This window comes from Alligator mississippiensis, chromosome 4, assembly GCF_030867095.1.
Source record: "Alligator mississippiensis isolate rAllMis1 chromosome 4, rAllMis1, whole genome shotgun sequence".
Lineage (NCBI taxonomy): Eukaryota > Metazoa > Chordata > Crocodylia > Alligatoridae > Alligator > Alligator mississippiensis.
The window spans coordinates 220,671,338-220,696,425 of record NC_081827.1 but is presented as its reverse complement, the minus strand read 5'-3'; the positions used below and the strand labels follow the sequence as shown (position 1 = coordinate 220,696,425).

Sequence of the window (25,088 nt, the reverse complement as noted above, 5' to 3'; positions counted from 1 at the left end):
TGATAAGGGTAGGGGGTAGCCAACAAGAAGAGGGGTGTGGCTGCTCCACCACCAGGATGTCTAACTCTCTAGTCCTCTATCCCCTGAATCTCTCCTCTTCACCTCTCCCAGGCGCAGAGAGGTAGAAAAGATTGAGCCAGAAAGCATGGTTCCAACAGCAGCATTGGTATGGGGTCTGGTGGGGACTGGAGCAATGGCATGAAGAGAGGACACTCAAATGCTCAAAACGCCTCATGGACAGAGTGCTCCCACACTAGAGAGCCCCCCAAAAAAGGGGGCCAGCAGGGGCCTGATGGCAAGTTGGGGAGTTCTTGTGGCAGCAGTGCAGGGCTCCTGCTGCAGGATTTCCAGACTGAAATCCCCAGAACCTCCATGCTCCCCTGCCCCGCAACCTTAGCAGAGATAGAGGGGATTGCTGTTGGAGCACCTGGCACCACTGGGGCCCCACGAGCAAGACCAAGTGGTTACACAGCTGGCAGGCTGTCCATCCAGCTCTCCTTCCTGCCCAATGGTAGGGAGAGAACAGAGCACTGTGGGATTCTGGAGGGTCCAGCTCTGTCCACACTCAGTGAAAACAAACAATCAGTTTCAATTTCCTGCTATGTAGTAATTGAATGTTACTGCATTTTTGCTGCAAACAGCAAGGAAATATCTGAAATCTACAAATCCTCTTTTCAGTTTATATTAAAAATACAAAAATCACCCTCGCCCAAAACCCACTTTTTAAAATTAACTTTACCTTGTGGAAAATAACCCCCCTTACTTTCTTTCAGTATAAGCATCCTGGCAACCTCTCTTTAGTAAAAACATTTAAAATAAAATATGTGTAAATTATGTTCATAAATATAAGTTAGCATAAACAAAAGAAAATGTGAAATCAAGAGAGATTATTTTATTTTATGTAGCGTGTGTCAAAATTATTTATCTGCGAAGCTTTAGTAATGACAAGATAATCAAGCAGCAAGGGAAACCCCAACTGAGTGTCATGAGATGATTCACTCTGGACTAAGTACTAGGTCCCCTAGCTATTTCCTGGAAGCTTAGACAGATTTCCAGGAAGGGAAAGTTTGGCATCTGGAATTTTCCATAATGTAAAGTATTAAGGCCCTATGAATAGGGAGAACCTTGTGAGCTCTGTCTTCTTGAAACATTTACTTCAGTTGCTAAGGGGCTATGTTGGCAGCAAAGGCTACAGTTTTTAATAGATTACCCAGATTTTTGAGAGATGTTCCAAGTCTAAAATTTCTGGACATCTCACTTGGTTCCTCAGCAGAAATGGAGAATTTTGAGATTGATCATTCCCTCTTAAACAGCAGTGCCTTTACAGAGAAATTCTACATAGAAACAAATGCATGAAGGATTTATTTATTCTGTGAAATCTCAACTTCACTTGTACGATTCATTAAACAGCTTAATTTTGTAAAGTAAAGGGCAAAAACTGCATGGGACTTTGAGACCCTGGTAAACTACAATTTCAGCAATCAGTCAGAATCTTTATCTGATTCAAGAGGCAAATAAAAACTTAGAGAAAATGCCACTAGTAAGTTTTCTAAGTGTACACACACCAAGGAAACGTGTGAAGCAGCTCTTACCACCACAAAAGATTCAGAAACTGGAGTAACCACCCTATAAGAGAGACATGACTTGGGAAACTCTGAGACTAGGGAAGTCAGCTCAGCAAAATAAAAAGTTTAAAGTAAAACATGCTTGCTGATACTAGTCAGTTAACAGAGAGTAAGTAAAAAACTCAGCTGTTCCAACCCAGAGGAACTTGAGAGGGCAGGAAAAATATTTCTACATTGTTCCGGGGAGGGTAAAAAAAAAAAATAAAGAAAAGGAAGAGCATTCCTTTACAACATATGTATCCATAATGAATTAAAATGTAAAGTCATCCACATGTGGAAGGCTGTAGTGTTTTATAATCTATGAATGATTCCTTTCATAAAATTGATTATCTGTTCTTTTTTCCTAAAAAGTTTATGGGAACCCTTTTTTCTGGTGGGAGATACATCCAAATGGAACTATATTTTAGTTTCAGGATGTAATAACAAGTTTAATTCCCCCGCCCCCCTCATAGTTGGTGTAGCATTTTCAGGATAATGAGAAGGCTACTGAGCAAGCTATTATCCAGAAAGTCCCCAAAATCGTTTAAAACATAAATAGATGTAGAACTAATTAAGATGTATGTTTCAATTTTCTCCTAATCAAAATTTCCTCTCTCTAAATTAGTCATCATAATTTTTTCTACCACAGATTAAATGTTCAGCCATGAAGGTTTGGAACTGTTACAATAATAGTTTTTAAGTGAGAAAACAGACTTTAAAAAGACACAACAACAACTTCTATGCTTTTAAGTCTAAAGTTTTTCTGTATTATTCTGTACCTCTAAAATTATGGAAAATGTGTTCTCTATTTTTATCTGGTGTCTCCCCCACATTTTCCCATTGATGCTGCCTTATGTTTAAGTATGGTACTTATGTGTGTACACTGATCTGGGTTCAATTCAAGGAATACAGGACAAATTGATATTGCACAGAGAAGAGGTGAAGTGAACAGAATGATGAGGAAAAGAGGCAAATAAAATTAAACAAAACATAACTGGAACATGCTAAAGAATTGGCAGCAACATTTAATAATGACTGAAAGGAATGTTGCTGAACTGGTAAAGTTAAAAGGCATATGGATGGGTCAAAGGTAGGAAAAAAGAAGGAAAGCTAGGACCTGTGAACCAACATGCTGAGTATTAGACCCATTTTTTTTTTTAGGGCCATTGATTTTAGGTTCTGGATACTTAACTTCAGATGCTTCTGGGGTCTGATTTTTTCAGTACTCCTGACTACCCACAGTTCCCATTGGCTTTTATAGGAGTTGCAGGAATTTAGCTGTAATCAGCTGAAAATATCTGCAACCTCCCTTGGAAAAAACAAGCTCATAAACAAAACAAAAAATTCACCGCTATAACAAGAAGTTAATGGGCCTCTTGCAGAGGGAAAAGCTCATGGAAAGTGTTCCAATATTATATAGATACTACCTAGAAATAAGAAGAGGTGTCCCTGGAAAAAGTAGCGTAGCCTGAATAACTTCTGAAAGATAAGGCCATAGAGTAGAAATTAGAATTAATAAAGTTTCCAGAACACCTAGTTATAGATGCATTTTCATCAGTCAATATGCACAACATTCTTGGAAAAATATATAAAAAAAAAGAAGAGGACTTCACAAAAAAATAGGAATGTTGAATGTTTATTAGGCTGCGTTTATACTGGGGCTTACATCTTGATTCAGCTGCACTGTTGCTAACTCCCAGTGCAGTGGTGCCCAACTTTTTTCCCAGTGGGCCAGATGGGCAGTGCCCAGTCCATCCATGGACCAGATCCATCCGGCTGCACAGGGGCAAGGTAGCAGGGGTGTGGGCATGGCCTAGTCCTGTGGGGGGGGGGAGGGAGGGTGAAGGGAGTAGGGCCAGCCCCAACCTGGCTTATGGGGGGGAGAGGGGGGGGCAGGGGAAAGCATGGCCTGGCTCTGACCTGGCCCCCAATGGGGTGGGTGGGGGGAACACTTGGAAGCTGGAAACAGCAGCAGTATTGCCACTGCTCCTGTACCACCAAATTTCCTGACTTGTGGGGAGTCCAACAGGCCAGAAGTCCTGGCTATGTGGGCTGCACCTGGCTCATGGGCCAGAGGTTGCGTTTCCCTGTCCTAGTGTAACCACAAAGCACTAATATAAGTTTGAAACTTGTATAAGTTGTCCCATCCCAGTTACAATTTGTGCTGGTACCACACAATTTTGCTAGAGGTTTTCACTGATGCAACTACCTCAGTGGTTAAATGAAAGGGTCTTTTATAAGATTTAAAAATAAGTTTCACATTTGTTTGCAAATGTTGACTCTCTTCAATCTTGTGCAATTACAGCAAGGTAAGAAGTGTCTCAGCTTCCTCCTGGCCACCTCTAAATTCAGTCTGTTCTCTGCTTTCAAGCCCTTTGTTCCTACTGACTTTAGTACCGGATCAAGGTGAATAAACAGCGGCTGGATTTTCTTTTCCCCTTATTATAGCAGTACATGCATTACAATCCTGACTTTAAAAGCAGTTATTTTTAAAATGCATATTTAAGTGTGGTACTTACGGTTGACATAGCTTTACCAGGTCCTGGTCAGTGGTGTTTGGAGGCAGTGCTCGGATATAAAGGTTTGTTTTACTTAATTGATCCCATCCTGAGTTGCTGCTGCTACTACTGTTGTTATTACTGCTGGTGGTGCTGGGACTAGGAGGAGCCATTGGATGGGCCGGCACAATGGACTGCTGCAAAATAAAGAAAGCTCTTGTCAGAATGAAGTACAGATTGACTGCAGCACACACAGTATGTAACATGGCAGTAGCTGGCTTGTCATTCTGAACATCATGTTAAAGCTGCACATAATTACTCATGTGTTCTAAATATACCTGCTTCCATCACTTTTGGGACAGGACTCAGGGACATATTCTAATATACCGAATAATGATCTGAAAGTGCTCTAGATACATGACACAGATTCAGATTATATATACTCTGTCGCACACTGCCCACAGGCACAAACCACTCTCCACTGTGGAATCAGAAAAATATTTTAACACATGGGAACTTGGATATAAAGTGAAAACAAAATTTAACTTCATGAAGAGAATATCTGCAACAACAATTCTTTTACAACACTTGGAACTGATACTTAGGCAAGTTCAGCAATTTGGACAGAATCTATTTTTCAAAACAGCACCAATATAAACCACACAAATACACAAAAGTGTCAGAGGCCTTACAGTATTACACAACTCTCCTGTAGGTTAGGAAAGCAAATATTACTAGTACCACTACTGACACCACACTGAGGACAAGAAAACAAGACACAGAGAGATTAAATCATTATAATTTGAAAATTGCTTAGGGAAAAAAGTGGATTTTTTTAAAACAGGACAGTCACCAACTTTACTGCTCATATAGAACTATGAAATCTCAGACAAAGGGTTATGTACAAACTCAAGTTATTAACTTTTCAAATGGAGCTAGGTGCCTATGCACTTTTAGGACTTGCTAACTTTAGGTGCTTAAATACTTTAAAAATCATAGTGCCTTAAGTCATCTGCTAAAGATTCTCTAAGAAGTCCACAGCAGACCCTGGAACTGAATTCAGAACTCCTGAATCCTGATCACAATGTAACAGGTAGGAAGGTAGCCTTACAAAAGTATACAATGGTGTATTTAAACAGCATTTTCATTCACATGTCTGCCCATGGGGATAAGTCACAGCTGCCAAGGTAAATTCTATAAATGGCAAGATTCACCCAAGATACCACCCATAGTATAGGGACCTTTTTCCTGCTTGCAGGTACTTTCCCAAGCTTTGGTGTCACAAGGGATGGAAAGAAAAATGAAGATTTAGAGATGAAAGCTTTCTGCATTAGAAAAGTGAAACTAGTCAGGGGACAACCTGGGGGGAAAAAAAGCATGGAATTTTGAGTGGAATAGCTGGAAGGGCATGACATGCATCACTTAATGATAATTATGCGTTTTCCCTTTGTATTTCCCTGGGAAATTTTTGCACTCTTTCAGTTGGTTTATTACACTGTTAAAGTTAGAAAGTGCAACCCCCACTATGATATAACTTTGCACTTGAAATGCAGAAGTACAGTTTTTGGAGAACGTTAATTCCTAACAAATTATTATTATGAGCTATAATGAATGCTTAAATAAAAGTTTTAAAAAATTTAAAGTCTCAGTTTTCTACAGTTTTTTTCTTTTGTTTCCTATATTATAATTTAGAAATACCAAACATAGAAAAAATTTGAAATATCACATACCTTTTTTAAGAACTACATTACGAGCTCAAGTGTGAATTGAGAGCTTCATCCAGGCACGATTCAAAACGGGACAGAGATTAAACTCTCCATCTAAAGTTTGTAATGGAAACACCGATGGATTCTTAACCGCAGCAGCACTAGTCATGCTGTTATACCGCACCAGTAACACCAAGTAATTCTTTTTAGGGTTGTAAGCTATGCACAGTGACAGTGCAACCAGTTTTAAAATTGTTTACAGAGAACTTAACAAACCTAGGTTAATACAATGCTACTCCCTTTTGCAGGGGAGTCACTTTGGCAAGGTACTTTAACGTGGAAGATAATCAAAGACACAATTGTTCCATTAAAAATCTAAAATCAAATGCTTCCCTTCTCTAAAGGTTTAGAATGCTTCCCTCAGATATACATGTATAGCTTGTATAGAAGTTTGCTCTAACTTTGCAATTACTATAACATATTTATAGACAATTGTTTCTATGTTAGTCCTTCAATACTTTTTACTTCTTTTGAAATTTTGTCTCATGGAAAGCTTGTATTAATATTGTACTGGAAAGAAACTACCTTTTGAAAAAAAATCTAGCCGTCACTTGAGCTTTCTTTCTTGAATGGATAGGGGGCAGGAGGTGCAAATGTAAATTTCTGAAGACTTATAGTTTATTTAAATATGAAATTGCATCTACACCAAGTGGTTATATCCAAATATGAAGAGAATTAAACCTGTGTGGTGTTGCTCTCCAGAGTTTACAGACAAAGAGCTTCCTATGCTTCAACTTTAATAACTTTCTAATTACAACTTTACAGTTGTTCAGAATGTTCAATTTTCTGGCTGACAAACATACTTTCCATGAATGGGACAGTGGCATGTTAAAAACCGTAGACTGTAAACACATTTTATATTATTAGCAATACAGCTAATTATCAGCAACACTTTTTGATTAAAACTGAACTAATCAGAATAGTACATTTTAAATCACTATTTATGCCCTTTGTCGCAGAGCACTGGGGTGCCCTGCTCCTAGAGAGTGGAAACTGCCAGAGAGAGAGCCCTGGCAGGACATAACGAGCACAGCTGCAGGTTGCCAGGGCAACTGGAGGCAGCGAATGACCCACACCTGACAGCGGTTAGCTGGCTGTAAGGGGCAAAGCCTGGCCCTTATAAAGCCCAGAGCTGAGGCCAGGCTGGCAGCTCTCTGCCAGCAGCCAGGGAGGTAGGAGCTAGGATGCGAGCATTGCAGGAACCACTCTAGCTGAGTGAAGGAGGGCAGCTTGAAGAGGTTTGATCACCATGGTTTAGCCAGGTGGCTTATAGTTATGTTGTAGCCTAGGGGCTTGTGGTTTTGTTGTTGTTGTTTATTACACCAGTGGCTAGGGTGAGGCTATAAGGGGTTGGAGGAGGCCTCATAGGGACCCCCAGAGGAGTGGGGGCCCCAGCACCTGAGGAGGGTGCAGTGTACTCATTGGGGACTCACAATGAAGGGTGAGGACCCCAGCGCCAGAGCAGGTGCAGCATACTCAGGGGGAACCCCCAGCAGTGTGGGAACCCCGGCGCCAGGGAGGCCGCGGCTAAAGGGGGCTTAGACCCCAGCCCCAGAGAGGGGGCACTATATTATTAGGAAGCCCAACATGGGCACAGCGAGCCCCAGAGAGGGGCAGTATTATTAGGAAGCCCCAGGGCAGGCGCGGTGAGCCCTGAGGAAGGCCTAGTGCTGCAGTAAACCCCGGAAAAGGGCGGTGTACTGCGGTGAACCCCGGCGAGAGGGGGTAGTGGTGCGGTGAGCCCTGGAGAGCGGGGGATAGCAGTGCCGTTGGGCCTGAGAGAGGTGGCTAGTCGAAGTCCCAGAGGGGGCGCAGAAGTCCCCAGGAAAGGGGGCGACATTGCAGGGAAGGCCCCAGAGAGGGGCGACATTGCAGGGAAGGCCCCGAGTGGGCTTGGAGAGCCCAGGAGGGGGCAGCATAACAGACAAGGCCCGAGAGACGGGCATGAATATAGGCAGAGAGATACACCAATGTCTATCCCATCTGCGAGGCTTGGGGCGTGGTATCAGGGGTGGTTGGAGCCACGCGTAGCCCATAAGGCTAGGGTGCCTGGGAAGCACCCATCATACAGGGAGACCCCCGGTGGGTCCGGGAAAACATGGGGACAGAGGTCCCAGCTAACCGTGCCCAAGGAGACGTGAGGCAGCCTCCCAACTTTACCTTAAGATCAAAGACGTGGCGGGCGAGAATAGAGGGTGCCCTTGGGCCGACTTGGCACGGAGGAAGGGGCCTCAAGGAGATCACGGCCCTCCTGGCGGACCCCGCCGTGACACCCTTCATTCACATTTTAACACACAGAATGAGAACCCGGGTATGGCTAGATTCACTTTTTTAAATGGCTAGCTTTAAGTTCAAGTTCTCATGGTGGTAAAGTTTTTGAATTTCAGGAATATTTGTTATATGTCTTTTTAAAAGACATTAAAAATTACCAGAAATGTTTCAAATACATCTTATAAAAGCTTATTTTGCAAATTGTAAATTTTGTTACAAATTTCAAATACTTTTTGATAACAGCATTTGATCTAATGATGTGAATTATGCAATGTTTTTTAACGGGATTTTCAAACTGTAACCAACAAGGAAACATTAATTAGCTGAAATTTTTTTGTCTTAGCTAAAAGTGAATTACTACATTTTAAAAATGTGTACTAAACAAGCATCAGTGATGAATAAAGCTGAATAGTGAAACAGGCCTTGCCATGTAGCGACAATGCTACTTTTCATTATAAATACCATTCCCACATTGGTTTACCATTTCCTTCCTACTACTTATTCCAGAGCTAATCAGTGATTTATGTCGCCCCCCTCACCCTAACAACACGAGCTTCCTTCATATCCCTTTCAACATGCAGTGACTCATCTAGGTAAAACAGGCTGATGAAAACATGCTGTTACATTGTACACTATAGTGCTTCCATGTTTAACTGTGGATCTATCAGAGAATCTCCCAGGCTAGGGACAGGCATTCAAAAAGCCTGAGCGTGAACTGATTCAGTCTTTTTAGGTTAGTTTAACCTGGCCAGGCTGAACTGGTTTGTAACCACAAAAACATCCCCTGAGGGGATGTACGAGGGCAGGGGAAGCTGTGGACCACCAAACCATGTGGCACCCACAAGGACAGACCAGCCTGAAGAAAGAGAGCATTGGAAACCTGAAAGCCATGGGGAGACCAGCACTACAGAACAGGTAAGAATCAAGAAAGTAAGAAACAATGGGCCCCTTGGGACTCAGAGCGGGGGGGCAGCAAAGGCACCAGTCGCAGGGCTCAAGTGCCTATATACTAATGCTAGGAGCATGGGGAACAAGCGCTCCTGCTTGCACTAAACACCTATGACTTAGTGGGGCTAACAGAAACCTGGTGGGATTCATCCCATGACTGGGTGGTACATATTGAGGGCTATAGATTGTACAGAAAGGACAGGTCGGGGAAGAAAGGGGGGGGGTTGCACTTCATGTCAGTGAGCAATATACATCAACCCTCATCAAGACAGAATCCAAGGTTGAGGAAGTAGAAGGATTGTGGGTTAGGCTACATGGGGGGCAAGGAGAAAGGGATTTGGTGGTAGGGGTCTGCTACAGACCCCCACACCAAGGGGAAGAAATAGATGCGGGGCTCCTGAGGCAACTCTCGGAGACCATAAAAGCTAACGAGGCGGTAGTCATGGGGGACCTAAACTACCCGGATGTCTGCTGGGAGACGCAGACAGCAAAGACCCACCGCTCACGCAGGTTTCTAACCTGTGTACAGGACCTCCACCTGACACAGGAGGTACACGGTCCCACTAGGGGGAATGCCATATTGGATCTGGTATTGGCAACAGGGGATGACATGATAGGGGACCTCCAGATCGGTAGCCATTTGGGAGACAGTGATCACCTAATAATAGAATTCAACATAAGATGGCGAGTGGGTAAGGTAACTAGTAGGGTGAAAGTGCTAGACTTTAGGAAAGCTGATCTCAATGAACTCAGGCGATTAGTCAAGGATGCACTGCAGAGTAGGAGTTTTGAAGGGATGGGAGCCCAAGAAGGGTGGCTGTGCCTTAAGGAAACGATCCTTCGGGCACAAAGCAAGACGATCCCCGAGCGAGGCAAAAGAGGGAAAGGGGCCAGGAGGCTTCCATGGCTGACCAGAGAAATCCAGGGCAGCCTAAGGGCCAAAAGGGGAGCACATAAAAAGTGGAAACAGGGTGAGATCACTAAAGATGAATATACCTCCTCTGCTCGTGCTTGTAGGGAGGCAGTTAGGCGGGCCAAAGCTACCATGGAGCTGAGGATGGCATCCCAAGTAAAAGACAACAAGAAATTGTTTTTTAGATATATTGGGAGTAAAAGGAAGGCCCAGGGAGGAATAGGACCACTGCTAAATGGGCAGAAACAATTGGTGACAGACAGGGGGGACAAGGCTGAACTCCTCAACGAGTTCTTTGCCTCAGTGTTCCTAAGTGAGGGGCACGACAAGTCTCACTGGGATTGTAGAGAGGCAGCAGCAAGGCGCCAGACTTCCATACGTAGATCCTGAGGTGGTGCAGAGTCACTTGGAAGAACTGGATGCCTTTAAGTCAGCAGGCCCGGATGAGCTCCATCCGAGGGTGCTGAAGGCACTGGCCGACATCATTGCAGAGCCACTGGCGGGAATATTTGAAAGCTCGTGGCGCACGGGCCAAGTCCCGGAGGACTGGAAAAGGGCTAATGTGGTCCCCATTTTCAAAAAGGGGAGGAAGAAGGACGCGGGCAACTATAGGCCAGTCAGTCTCACCTCCATCCTTGGTAAAGTCTTTGAAAAAATTATCTAGGCTCACATTTGTGAGAGCCCAGCAGGGCAAATTATGCTGAGGGGAAACCAGCACCGTTTGTGGCGGGCAGATCGTGCCTGACCAATCTAGTCTCTTTCTATGACCAGGTTACGAAACGCCTGGACACAGGAGGAGGGGTGGATGTCATATACTTAGACTTCAGGAAGGCCTTCGATACGGTATCCCACCCCATACTGGTGAACAAGTTAAGAGGCTGTGACGTGGATGACTACACAGTCCGGTGGGTGGCGAATTGGCTAGAGGGCCGCACCCAGAGAGTCGTGGTAGATGGGTCGGTCTCGACCTGGAAGGGTGTGGGCAGTGGGGTCCCGCAGGGCTCGGTCCTTGGACCGATACTCTTTAATGTCTTCATCAGTGACTTGGACGAGGGAGTCAAATGTACTCTGTCCAAGTTTGCAGATGACACAAAGCTACGGGGAGAAGTGGACACGCCGGAGGGCAGGGGACAGCTGCAGGCAGACCTGGATAGGTTGGACAAGTGGGCAGAAAACAACAGGATGCAGTTTAACAAGGAGAAATGCAAAGTACTGCACCTAGGGAGGAAAAATGTCCAGCACACCTACAGCCTAGGGAATGACCTGCTGGGTGGCACAGAGGTGGAAAGGGATCTTGGAGTCCTAGTGGACTCCAAGATGAACATGAGCCGGCAGTGTGACGAAGCCATCAAAAAAGCCAATGGCACTTTATCGTGCATCAGCAGATGCATGATGAATAGGTCCAAGGAGGTGATACTTCCTCTCTATAGGGCGCTGGTCAGACCGCAGTTGGAGTACTGCGTGTGATTCTGGGCGCCACACTTCAAAAAGGATGCGGATAACCTGGAGAGGGTCCAGAGAAGGGCAACTCGTATGGTCAAGGGCCTGCAGACCAAGCCCTACGAGGAGAGACTAGAGAAACTGGACCTTTTCAGCCTCCGCAAGAGAAGGTTGAGAGGCAACCTTGTGGCTGCCTATAAGTTCATCACGGGGGCATAGAAGGGAATTGGTGAGGATTTATTCACCAAGGCGCCCCCGGGGGTTACAAGAAACAATGGCCACAAGCTAGCAGAGAGCAGATTTAGACTGGACATTAGGAAGAACTTCTTCACAGTTCGAGTGGCCAAGGTCTGGAACGGGCTCCCAAGGGAGGTGGTGCTCTCCCCTACCCTGGGGGTCTTCAAGAGGAGGTTAGATGAGTATCTAGCTGGGGTCATCTAGACCCAGCACTCTTTCCTGCTTATGCAGGGGGTCGGACTCGATGATCTATTGAGGTCCCTTCTGACCCTAACATCTACGAATCCCCTCTGGACTGAGGAAATGCAAGCACATGCCTGCAGTGGCTCAGGCTATAAGTCAGGGGGCACTAGAGCAGCCCTCCCTTCCCTTCAACAATGCTGAGCTGAAGGGGGGCATGGCCAGGCCCCGGCAGGATGCTGTAGGGTTGTCCGTCCTGTTCCTGCCCCCCCACCCCCCGCTGTTGATAACAGAGCATTGATTAACGGAGTTAGTATTTATCAGCCCATCAAACAAAACAACACTTCTCTCATTAGTTCAAGCTCTTCTTGAACAACTTTTTCCAAGGAAGGAATGGAGGGACATTACCAGCTACCTGTTGATTAGCTGCAAAAAGCTCTAAGCCAAAACTGTCCTGTGTGCCTTTGTCCTGTCTCCCACAGCACGAACTGTAGCCAACATGTGGTATGCTAGATAATGCTGAGAGTGAGGCAGACGGGAGGAGGGAAACCCTGCTTGAGCAGGGAGTGATGTGGGGGAGATGGGGGGGGGGGGGGAAAGCAGGAGGAAGCCAGGTAGATGCCGCAATCTCTGCCAGAGCTCCAGCCAGGGAGCAGAGGGGAGGGGCCAGCCCTGCTGGGCTGGAGCTGAGAGCAGAGCCCGGTCCAGAGTTGCAAAGTATCTGGGATGCTGGGGGAGTCTGGTTTAACTTAAACCAGGAAGGGGTCTGGGACAGACACTGCATAAACTGGTTTGATCCAGATCAGTTAAGTCTGATACTATATTCAACCAGGTTTGTCTCAAACTGGTTTCTGATCACTTAAACCAGTTTATGTGTAGTGTCTGTCCCTAGCCCAAAACTTTCTTTGGCTTCTCAGAGACCCTATTCAAAACCTCAATAGCTCCTTGTCACAGCAGTGATCCGTGGGAAGTTACAGATAGTCACCAAGGTGAAACTTTCAAGAACAGGAATAGAGAGGTAGTTAGCTGAATTAGTTTTAAGTCAGGCAGAAGGCAGAGCAGGACAGCACTTTTGAGATTGGACTCATTTGGAGAGGCATAAGCTCTCAAAGGCAAGAGCCTACTTCATCATCTGTCTATTCAAAGCATCTGACCAAGCAAACTAAGATGCTCATGCCTCTCTGAATTAGTATCTAAGCTGCTGCTCTGCCCTTACTTCTGAAGGACAAGAATAATCACAAATACAAAAGCAGCACAGAGTAAAGGAACATTCAGTCACCTTTATCAGAACCCTTCTTCTCTTTCACATAGATAACCTCCTGCTTGAGGAATTATGTCAAGAGTGTTATCTTTCTATACAAGGAGGAGCGGATGCCTTCCACAATGAAGAGGAAACAGAAACCTTTAACGCTTGGAGATACTTTTTTGACCTAGGAGTCAATTAGACTGACCTTTACTGCTCTGAGCCTCCAATGGCTCTGGGAAACTCAAACAAAACAGAGGAAATAAACCTGGATAGTCTGCATACTAGCACTCAGAGCTACCTCCATGGTGGTTTGTATATCATTAATTCTTGAATTCATTTTGAGTTATAAAAACAGATATATGGAACAGACTATTATGTGAATCACATCTTTCTTTCTGACTGAAATGCTTGATTAAAAAAAAAAAAAATCAGCCATTTTTTTTTTTTAATAAGACTTTCATATATATATATATATATATATATATATATTTTACTTGAAATACACGTTCTAGATTACTTGGAGTGCATAAACTGCCTGTATTAGACTTAATTGCTACTTGGACCATAGTTTTTCAACCTGTGGTACGTGTACCCCTGGGGGTACGCAAGACACAGGCAGAGGGTATGCGGGTACCCTAACACACTTTCTCTTGCCCTTTTTTCCTCTCTCTCTTGCCCCTTCCTCCTCTCAAAACTATGGCAAAAAATTTGGTGCACTGAGCATTGCGTGGCACTTTAAATTCTGCAGTAATAATTTGGTGTGCTGCACTTTGTGTGGCACTGGGTTCAGCCCTCCTAGAACTGGCCAACATCACCTCTAGTCCAGGTACATACTTGAGTTGTGCACCCCTGGTGTAAAAGGTTGCAACCCTACCCACACCAGATCAGACATCTGTCATATCACATCCTTATATACACAGACCTTCTTCTAACATACGGCGCACATTAGTCTGTAAATATAAAATCCCCCGGAAAATTGAGCATTGGGGTAGTTATTAAGATTTTCAGAAGTTAGGGGGTACTTGCTACTTAAAAGGTTGAGAAACACTGACTTGGACCATCTGATGGTTCCAGAATCTTGTCACTGGCATTCAGTACTTGTATCCAAGTAGTTAAGCTTTGAGTGCATTCCACTCAATCTACCTAACCTCCCTGACTTGCATTAACCCAATATTTTGAAACAGCATATGCAATAACTGATATTGATATAAAATTAGAAGGAAAGTATTTTCTGTGTGTGTGGTGAATCTGATTAAATGATATTATACTTGAGAGCTCCTGACTAGGGATTAAATTGGAGGATGGAGTCATTTATCTCTGTAGATAGACCTCTGTAGGCAGAAAGCAGCCTTGGACTCAGAAAAATAGAATGTGTCAGACTGAGTGAAGCGAGAGGTTACTGCACTTTATTTTGACACTATCACTCACAGAGCCGGGAGTGGTTTGGAACAAGAACCACATTCTGCACTGAAAAAAAAGCCAAACTTTTTAACAGAAATGGAGACAGCTGACTTACCACTTGAAATAAAAATCTAAAAACAAACAGAAAACCTAATGACGCTGAATCTAGGCCACTACCTACCCAAGTGGGGGGGGGGGGGGGGTTGCAACAAACTGATGTCTGTAGGGAGGATCTCATGGTGAAGAGTCCCACAAGCTTCTTTTTCCATCTCTGACATAGGCCACAGATCAGGCCAGACTGGTCATTTCTGGAGGTCTTTGCAGTCCACTTTCCACTAACTAGGAAGAAAACTTCACTACCCTTTCAAAAGCATTTGCTGTAGAAATTTGCATAACTTGTCCTAGGGTTCTTATTCTTGCTCTGTAGTCTGTCAGCTATTTCTCACAGAAAGCTAACAGGTCTCAAAAGGATGTCAATATAAAAATTAACAACGGGAGTTGCAAATAGCTGGGTCCTTAGGAAATTCTTGCTGTTAAGAAAGTCTCAAGAAAGGAAAGTCTCAGTCTTTCCTGTTCTTCCTTCTAACTATAAGCCCCCTGGACCCCAATAGGGCTGAAGAGCAACTTAAAATAATAAATATACTTGGTACATAAGACCCTAGAAGCATGAGCTCCCACAGGTCAATGGCTCATGTAGGAGCTGGCAATCTTACACCCTCAGAAGTGCTGGTTTGTTGCACAAGGTTAAGAACATGCAGACTGAGCCCCAAGTGATCCTGGAGATGCAGCTGAACACTAGCACGCACCTAGCTATACTTCAAGATCTGAAACCTATTCAGTTCTCTTCTTCAACTTGGTACTATGTACTTGAAAACAGCAGATAATACTTAAGAAACAGCTGCTCAACAGTCTATGGCTGGAAGCTGTCCCAGATCTTCAAAGCCTACTCCATTCTTTTCTTCTGTCATAACCCAAAGTTGTGATTTTTTGTTTGTGTGTGCGCGCTTTGGCACCGCTAAATTATTTCCCGCCATTTTTGTCACTTTCTTTGCACGGTAGAGCTCTCTACTGCTAGAGAGAGCTCTGGTGCAACGGGGGATTTCCCACCAAATTACAGCTTCTTTGCAGCGTACATTTCTTTTGCATCATAGTGATGCTCGCCGCAAAGAAGTTCCCGCCATTTGTATTAGAGTCTATGCCATGTTATTGGCCGACTCTTAATTTAGGCACACGTGGCGGCTAGCGATTGGCTTGCTAGTCGTACATAAGGCTTGGGTAGTTTCCGCCCAAGCTGGAGGAGGGAGGAGAGAGAGATATTCTGTGTGAAGATCTCTAAGCGCTGTGGACCCTCGCGGTTCCGGCGCGCCTCCCCTAAGCAGGCAGAGAGAGGCAATAGAACCGAGCCTACGGAGCTTTCGCTTCTCGCCTCTCCCCGTCGCCGAGCGCAATCCTAGACGTATCCCTTTCCTATAATTTCGGACCCCGCGGAGCCTAGCAAACTCCGGGGAAGCTTTTCGAACTCAACTTAACCGGACCCACGGAGCCTAGCAAACTCCGTGGGAGCAATCGTTTTGTCAGAATCCTCCAACGAGGGTTCAAGCGGGAGCTGTGCCTGGAAACTTATCCAGCCTACACCGATACCATCTTTGGGCGTAAGTAAACCATCTTTTCAATCAACCGTTACGCCTCCGTGACTAATTCTAACTCACATGCACAAGATCATCCCGCGGTTTCTCCCGCCCCGTGTGTCCGGGCTGACAGCCACAGCCCGCGTGCACTGGAGACGGGTCCAGTACGACCCCAGTTCACCCCCGGCTTGCCCACAGCGGCCAGAATGGGATCGGAATCACCGCCTCGCATGGCGACGAGGGCAGGCTCAGGGCCCGGCCCGCACATCTTCATTCAGGCTTTTTTCCTTACCTGGCAAAGATGCTGATACTACCTGATAGAAACAGAAATTACTCAAATCCAAAAGCTGGCAAACCCCTTATATGCAGTGGCAAATGCCCCAAAGATGATTAGGCATGACTCTATAGTAGCACCAAGAGTCAGTCAATCTCTTGCTCAACAAACAATCTCTTGCTCAACAAACTTTCATTTACTGCAGGGCTGGAGCAGGTCTGGATCAGGTATGTTGGAGGACGTGTGACACCCCCGATTCACTGTCTGTATCTATCAGCATGAAAGAACCATTCACAAAATGTCTCAGCTGACACAGCAGATATATATGGACTGCAACAATACTGGGAAATCAGGCACGTTAGTCATGCAGAACTGGAGTCAAAAGTTCAACTTTAACTCGGGTCCAAATATGCAAGCCTTAACTGGAGTCCTGTCAAAGGAAAATAAAGCTTGTTTAAAAAACAAACAAACAACTCAAACAAAAAAATGCAAAAACTTCTATAAGAGGCATGCAAGCGGTATAATATTTTTTTCTACTTGCATATTCAAGCCCTATCCTGGAAGGAGCTACAGACCATTAGACTGGAAAGGATACCGTTAGAGATCCCATGGAAATGAGATCAGATCATAAGAGAAAGTTATTGTTATTAAGACTATTTAAAATACTGGATTTTTTTTTATCTAAAGCTCATGGAACAAAAGACCAATTTACATCTGTCTTTCTAGTAATCAGGATCTTTTCCTAAGTAACCACTCCCACCTCCTTTGCTTTTAGAGTTGAGAAGAGTACAAGCCACACTGCCAACGTTTGTGCCTGAGGAAGGTATTTGTACCCAAAAGCTTGCAAAGAATTTTTCCAACTATTTGTGTTGGTCTAATAAAAGATATCCAATTTACCCAAAGAACCTTGTCTGCCAATATTAGCAGCACTCACAGGGTACTGTAGGTTGTAGCTGCATTTACTATTCATTCCATCCTGCAGATGCTTGCTCAATCTGAGGGTTTTTAAACCCGAAAGCTTGCTAAGAAAAAATTTTCCAATTATTTAAGTTGGTCTAATAAAAGATATCAGATTCACCCAAAGAAGCTTGTTTGCCTAGCACTCACTTAGCACTTTTCCACCAGATTCAACAATTGTGCCAGAGCGAAGAGATTCAGGCAAACACTGCCATCCTGTTAGAACTTTTGACATGCCTGATGTATTGGTACTGGAGCAGGCAATAAGGGTTGAAACAAAATGAAACTCAACAAAAGTAATACCCATTACTTTGCACCAAAAGAAGCCAAAAACAAAAGCCACAGATGTGTATTTTTCCTTCATAGTGGGTCATCTTATAAGGCCCATTCAAGTCAGTGGCAAAACCTACATCAATCCTGCTAGGACAGGTTTTCACCCCACAATCTCTTCTCCATTAATATGAAAAAGAAAACAGAATCCTGGAAATGGCAGGAAGGGATCATCCCTATCTCCTGATCCAGGAACGTTACAAACAGGGTAGGTCAAAAGGAGCTCTTCACAGATGGGTTGCTCAGGCTCAGTGCCAGTTGAGAAATGAGCTGCTATTGTCTTTTCTTATATAACAGTATTTTGTAAAGCATGGGTAACTTTCTGCCTGGTATCTCTGGAAGTGCATAGTCCTACCACTTGTCTCTGGATAAAGAATAACTATCAGCACTGGAGAACAAAGGCAGGGGAAAAGAAGCTGGACTAATTCCCCCTGTTCCTTTGTAGATGTTGCCATGATGTCCTCCACTCCTCTTCTGCTCCCAGTTGGTCACAGCCTCTTCTTATGCACCTTTCTTCCTCTCAGGGAACTGAGGACAGGTCTTGCAAAACAATCTAAAAAACTTAAAATATGCTTATGATCAGCAAGACAATTTATGTTTTAATCTCCAGTTTTAATCTTGCCAAGTCAATTTCTTGGCAAGATCCATGAACGCAACAATCTGCTGATAGTCTTGTGGAGCAAATCAGGAAGAAACCAGGATGGTCTAGAGGCTGAGGTGCCTGAAAGAAGAAAAAGCTTTCTATTGAGAATTAGTAAGTCAGACGATACACACATGCTTGTATGGTTAACACTGAATAAGATCTATGGACAACTTCCTTCTGAACCTTAGCATAGAGATAATTCTCTTCACTGATCTCATCTGAGAAACTAGCTCAAAGGGCTAGAGAGAGGGCAAGACTGAAGCTCTCAGGAAAACCTACCAAAACTATCAAATTTATCTTTGGAGAAGTTTTTTTGGGGTTTTTTTTTACATCATAATAGATTTACATAGGGAGATGCTGAAAGTAGGTCAGAGTACCAAATGAGACTACAGGATACTCCCTTACTTTGTTCAAAACAGAGGAAGCATTTTCCACCTTGGTGTGAAATAGTATCAAGGAATACAATATGAGAATGCTCTCCATCAGTGGAAGGGTAAAACAAAAGTGGGTATTTTTCTAAGATGTACTTTAAACAAGAATTAGTTCAGGGAAGTCCCATCACCCATGTTAATACAGGAAGTTAGACCAGTTCATCACAATGGTCCCCATCACTGCTAAAAATATCCATGGCCATTTACTAGCAACAGACTTCATGTTCAGCAATACTATTTATTGCCTCTAAGGTACTGGCCCAAAAAGTAAATGGGGGTGGAGAGAGGGTGGAGAAACATCTGAAAAAAGTTTTCAGGAATTTGTTTACTTTATGAAAATTGTCCAAACTCCAAGAGTATAAAAATAAGGTCCAGTCAAAACACAGCTGGCATATGTAGACCTCTCATAAATAGTTTTATTTTTCTGCAAGTCAGCAAATGTCTTGTGAAATACCGTTTCAAATTCATGCTCTCCAAAGAGACATTAAGATATTCAATTTAATATTTTTCAGAATACGAAGTCCAGATTTTCCTACAAACACTGATGCCAACCACAGCTATCACAAATTATCTCAAGAAAAAGAGTACAACTCAGCTTCATATTAAATATCCCTTTCAAGGCTGCAGGAACCCAGTTAGTTACCCAGGGTATTTAATTGATTAGTATGCTCTAGCGCAGGGGTAGGCAAAATGCAGCCTACAGGCTAAATCTGGCCCGCCAATAGATTTAACTTGGCCTGTGGGTGGACAGCCACCATCTCACTGGATCTGGTCCATGTGCAGCCAGCAGCTCCCACCATTGTGTGTTGTCAGACAGGTGGGACTGCTTTGGCTCAGCAGCAGCAGGCATCAGCTGTGGGCCTGAGCAGGCAGTGGTGTCAGCTGTGGACATAGCAGGCTGGTTCAGAAACCCAGATGGAGAACCTGCTGGTGGCGCCCACAGCTGATCCACAACCCTTCCAGCGCAGTGGACACTGCTGCCTGGAAACCCAAACCGGAATCTGCCAGTGGCATCAGGTGTGAATGCAGGCAAGGGCTGCTCCACTAGGTGGGCGACAGTGGGCTTCTGCCTCGGTCCACAGCTGAGTGTTGGGGTCCTGGTCAACTACAGCTTTGGCCAGGTTCTGGAGAGAGAGACAGAGGGAGAGGATACAGAAGAGACAGATAGGGAAGGGAGATTCTCACCTCAGTCTGATGCATCTTTTTTTAAAGAAAATACTATGGGGAAATTAGATCTCCATAAACTACAATATGGGGTAGAGGCCTGTTCTGGTTACATCTTCATGGCATTTTCAAAACAAGGAGAAAAAACACAGTTGCATACACACAAAACTAAAAACAACTCAAGCTGGACAGATCTCAGCCAAGATATGTCTTGTTTAATGTATCCTGTAATTACATTAGTTGTCCGTTTGTTTTCTGTGTTCTGAACAAAAAATTAATAAAAAAATAAATAAAGACAAAAGTTCACAAATACACATTACAAATAAACTAGCAAGTGTTATATTAGGCTGATTAAAAGCTCTTTAACTCTTGAGATGAGGCCCGGAGCCACATGTAGCCCCATCTAAATTAGAATTATATGCATTTTTCTCCTACAAGAGTATATGCCAGGGGTCAGCAACCTACGGCCTATGGGCCCCATAAGAGTCATTGGACGTAGCCCACAGAACGGTTCCAGCAGTAGATGCTTCTTCCCCCATGCTGTTGTGGGGTGATGTAGGTTCTTCTCTTGTGCCACAATGGGGAGAGGGGCAGCTATGGTGGCTTCCCCTGTAATGCAGAGGTAAATAGGAAAAGTGGTAGCAACAAGAGCCTCCCTCATTCTGTGAAGGGAGGAGAAGCATTGGCAGCAGGCGCTTCTTCTACGCCATCAAAGGGAGTAAATGGGAGCAATGGGTGCCTCCTTCATGCTGCAGGGGTGGCAAATAGTGGCAATGGGTACTTTCCCATGCCATGGAAGGGGAGGAAATGCAGTGATGGACAGGTCCTAGCAACTGGTTACCTCTGACCCAAGCTGGGTCATTTCGGCCTGTAGCCTGAAAAGGCTGCCAACCCAATGCCTGATAAAGGGACAGAAAATTATTCTAATTACTCCCTTGAAGCACAGAAGACAAGCACTTTTCAAAAAAGGAAACAAAAATGTAGCTATGTATACCGGATATTATCTTTTCTATTATGAATCTTGAAAGCATGACACTACATTCTGGCAGTTATGCTTTTCTATACCATGGGAGACCGCCACCATTTTTTCCTCCAGAGTATGGATCGTGGTACTTCTGGATGAGAAAAATGAAGGACCTCAGCTCACAAGCATACCTAGACATTTAATTTGACCTGAACCTTTGACTGCATAATAAAGAACTTAAATAGGCACCTGTACAATATCTACATTTTAATTTAAAAAAAGCAAAAATACAACTTATTATTTTTAGATAATATATTATTGATAATCACAGATTTTATTTTTGATGTATTAAGAGTTGCAGCACATTTGTAGAAAGGGATGAGCTATACATTTATGATCTAACATAGTAACTATGCCAAAGTATAAATCCATCCTCTGTTTCTGTCTGTTAAGGATAGTGGGCATTTTACTTGGGAGTCTCAAGTTTGCCCCTGTCATACCTTAGTAAAAGTCAAAAAGAGACTCATATGCCAATAAACAGCTTTTCAGATACCCTATTAATTTAGGGGAAAACCACAGAGATTTGATATAAGTTCATCCAGAGACTTGCACTCAACAACAACATTTATAGTAGTATTCTAACCAATAAAGCTGTTTTTTTTTTAAAAAAAGACATGCACAAGTTCTGCAGTGCTTTAAAAAAGTTTAATAGAGTGACATATTGAATCAGGTGTCAGCCATGAAAATTTCCACAGTAAAAGTGTCCCTGTTCTATTTAAAAATATTTTATTAATGCCACCTTTGCCCATCCTCCTCCTCCCCCACTGCTCCCACAAAAAAAACCTTTTAGGGTTTTTCTTTAGGAACCTTTAAAGAAAAAAAAGCTATAGCAAAAATAGAAAAGTTATTATTCGTACACAAATTATTTCTACAGGTTTTGATTTTTTCTTTTTTTACATTTCTATTAAATATCCCATTTAAAGGGGTCAGATACTGGTTGAAACCTCATTGTGTTAATTAAGCTATATTTTATTTATGAATGCTGTACCCTGTTAAAGTACAACATTGAAAAAATAAATTATAGATACTTTAAATTACTAAATGCAAGTTCAAAAACTGAAAATACTGAACATATCTGGTGGGAAAAAAAATCCTACAATTTTACTTTTTTTTTTTTTTTATTTACCTTACAATCTCCTGTTACCCCCTCTTCTCTTTAGACAGTAATTACAGGACACAAATGCTAAAATATGAAAGATATCAGTCAGAACAAGCATCTGTTTTTTGGCAAACTCCATGGTGTTGGTGGCACTGGAATTGTTGCTACGTTGTTTGTCACAGGGTTAGACCACAGATGGGTTTCTGGCTGACATGAGATCCGGTATGTTATTTTCTATTTATTCAGTTTTTTTAAACACTGAAAAACTTACGCATATCTGCAGATAAGAGAACCAAACCCTGCTAACACGCTTTGTCTGTAACTACTGGTGGGCTATGACTGCAACTTGTCACACTAAACCTAACTGTTGCACTGCCAGCTGTGCCACTCTTTCTTAAAAATTGAGAATCAAAGCAGCTTGGGGCACAATGTGTTTTACTAAGCATGTATAAGCACTACCAACCCCACATTTGAAGTTCCCCAGTGTGTTCCTTCCACCCATGTGGAAGCGCACCGAATCTATGGGTAGCTGGTTTTGACCAGAATGTGTGCAGAAACCTTCCAGATGCTCCCAAATTCTGTCCTATAGAGCTGTGTCCATTCCATTGCATTCAAAGCTTCTGTGGAAGAGGAAGCCATGTCAGGGCAATCATAGAACTTCCACAATGAATCCAGTTATACAATATTCTACTGTGGAGGTGGGAGATACTTTTTGACCTCAGCTGATCATATCCTCCATCAAGAGATATAAATATTTCTACGGACTTTGTACCACTGCATGACAATAGCAAGGGTTTTTTTATTATTAGTTCTGAACTGCTTACTTTTTAATTTCAACAAGTACATTTCTGTTTCTGTAGTAAAAATGCAGATGCTATATTTCATTATGGCAACAAATCAGACTACAGTGTGCCTTAGTTTTAGTAGGGTACTAGTGCATGCTCAAAGGGCAACCATCAGAGAAGTGCACTAACATCCTATTAAACACAACCTGGAGTAGCTAACTGCTGGCAAAGTTCATTTTGGAGTTACATTTAAAAAAAAAACCTGAGAACAGTTTTGAATGGTGTTCATGTACTAGAGACTTCCACTATGAGAAGTAGTGGGAAACAAGCTATAAAATTATCTTTTCTACACAGTTCCCAGATTTTAGGTGTTTTTTCTCCCTTTCCAAGAACCTGGGCTATTTATTGTATTCACTTCCTTTTCCCAGCAGCTTTACTGACCATTCACCAGGTGTATACTTCCTTTGCTCCTACTCAAATTATTAACAACATGCTAATCGTGTATCTATGATGAGGAAGCACTACTTCCCTGTCAGGGCGGCTAGGATCTGGAACCAACTTCCAAGCGAAGTGGTGCTGGCTCCTACCCTGGGAGTCTTTAAGAGGAGGGTAGACGAACACCTTGCTGGGGTCGTTTGACCCCAGTACTTTTTCCTGCCATGGCAGGGGGTCGGACTTGATGATCTGCTCAGGTCCCTTCCGACCCTACCAACTATGAAACTATGAGCTGTTTCCAAAAGCAACCAGCAACTCTTAAGGACAAATTAAGGAACCTGAATTTTTACTTTTCTCTATGCTTATTTAAAAACTGCCCAGCTAACCTTAACTGAAAAAAGCAAACTAAACACATTTGCTTTTTTTATTTTTAAGAATTCAAGAAATACTGGAATTAGATTGTGCATTGTCTTGTGCCTTCTGTAGTCATGGACACTGTAAACAATGGGTATAAAATGCTAGTAAATCACTTTCACACCCATTTAGGGCAGGTGAGACTAGACAAGGTTAAAAAAAAAGACAGCAGAGACTCAATCAACAGTTCGGTACAGTTGTATTGAATTAAAAAATCTGTCATGATAAATATTTTTAATATGTGAAGAAGCTATTACATACACCTTGCTGCTATCAAGCAAGTATCCTTCTTGCTGTGTGGAGTGACATGGACTTAACATCAAGATAAACACATCATTCAGAAAGGTGACTTTCTTCTATAGGAAGAGACAAATGAAATACAAGAAGCCAATATTGTTGAAGTCAGTACACAGCACTTGCTGGGTTTTTGGGGGGGGTTTTGTAGTTTTTTTGTTTTGTTTTGTTTTTTTTTTTTTTGAGGGAAAAGGGCTATGGGACTTGTATATGGCAGACAGCACTACAGCTTCCTTGTCATGGTGTAAGTGAACACAGTTCCATTTTCTTCAGTGGCTCACTGAGAAGTTTACACAAGGTGAAAATGTGCTGCAAGGGCTTTTTGAAAATATCAGTAATATACAAAGCCCAAAGGACCAGAAGATACAGTATATAATGTAAATAAAAATTGAGAGAGAGAAAACAGGGAGACTGGACTTCTATATAGAAGACTGGGAACAAATTTTGCTCTGTACAACCCTCCAATTTCTTGATTTCAGGGGATCTCATGCAGTGTGAATAAAGGCATGCATACATTTTTCAAAAACTCATAAGTGACTTTGAAAAGTGAGTAAGAGCCCAAGTCTCACTGAAGGAGAATGCAACAGATTTACTAATTTATGTATTGTGGCTCATTTGGCACTGGGATAGCTATGCTGATGCAAACCCTTAACATAGATGCAGGGCACCAGCAGCAACAGTAAATTTAATCTTACACAGGACTAAACTACATAGTGACAAGCCATGGTAACAGTGCTATACAAGAGAAATGCATTAATGCAGCAACCTCAAAGTAACTACATTGGTACTAAAACCTTCTGTATAGACAAAATATTTTTTACTGAAGTTGATACGCTATTTATTACGTCCCAAACAAGGGTCATATAAGCCTAGGAGTAACAGACACAAAAAAGCTATGTGTGTGCATGTACAGAGGTCATAGATATTTTTAGAGAACAGAATATAATTTAGAAATTCACTTCCCTAAGGGCTAAGGAAATGCAGTTGGACAGCAATAAGAAAAAACCTACTCCTCTGGACTGCGTTCTCCCCCAACCCTTTCCTATTGAATAAAGATCATACATGTGTGGGACCAGAATCTTTATTTTTTTTAAGTGTAGCCATTC

At 43.0% G+C, this 25,088-nt stretch overlaps 1 protein-coding gene across 3 annotated transcripts in view; it reads right to left on the bottom strand.

The window, feature by feature from the left end:
• The window catches only part of RBMS1 (RNA binding motif single stranded interacting protein 1), a 213,718-nt gene that overhangs the window by 94,821 nt on the left and 93,809 nt on the right, over positions 1 to 25,088 (bottom strand). For all 3 annotated transcript variants that reach the window (XM_014599471.3, XM_019480351.2, XM_019480352.2), the window contains exon 2: positions 4,124 to 4,299. In XM_014599471.3, the coding sequence (XP_014454957.1) occupies positions 4,124 to 4,299 (176 nt within the window). The remainder of the gene's footprint in view (positions 1 to 4,123; positions 4,300 to 25,088) is intronic.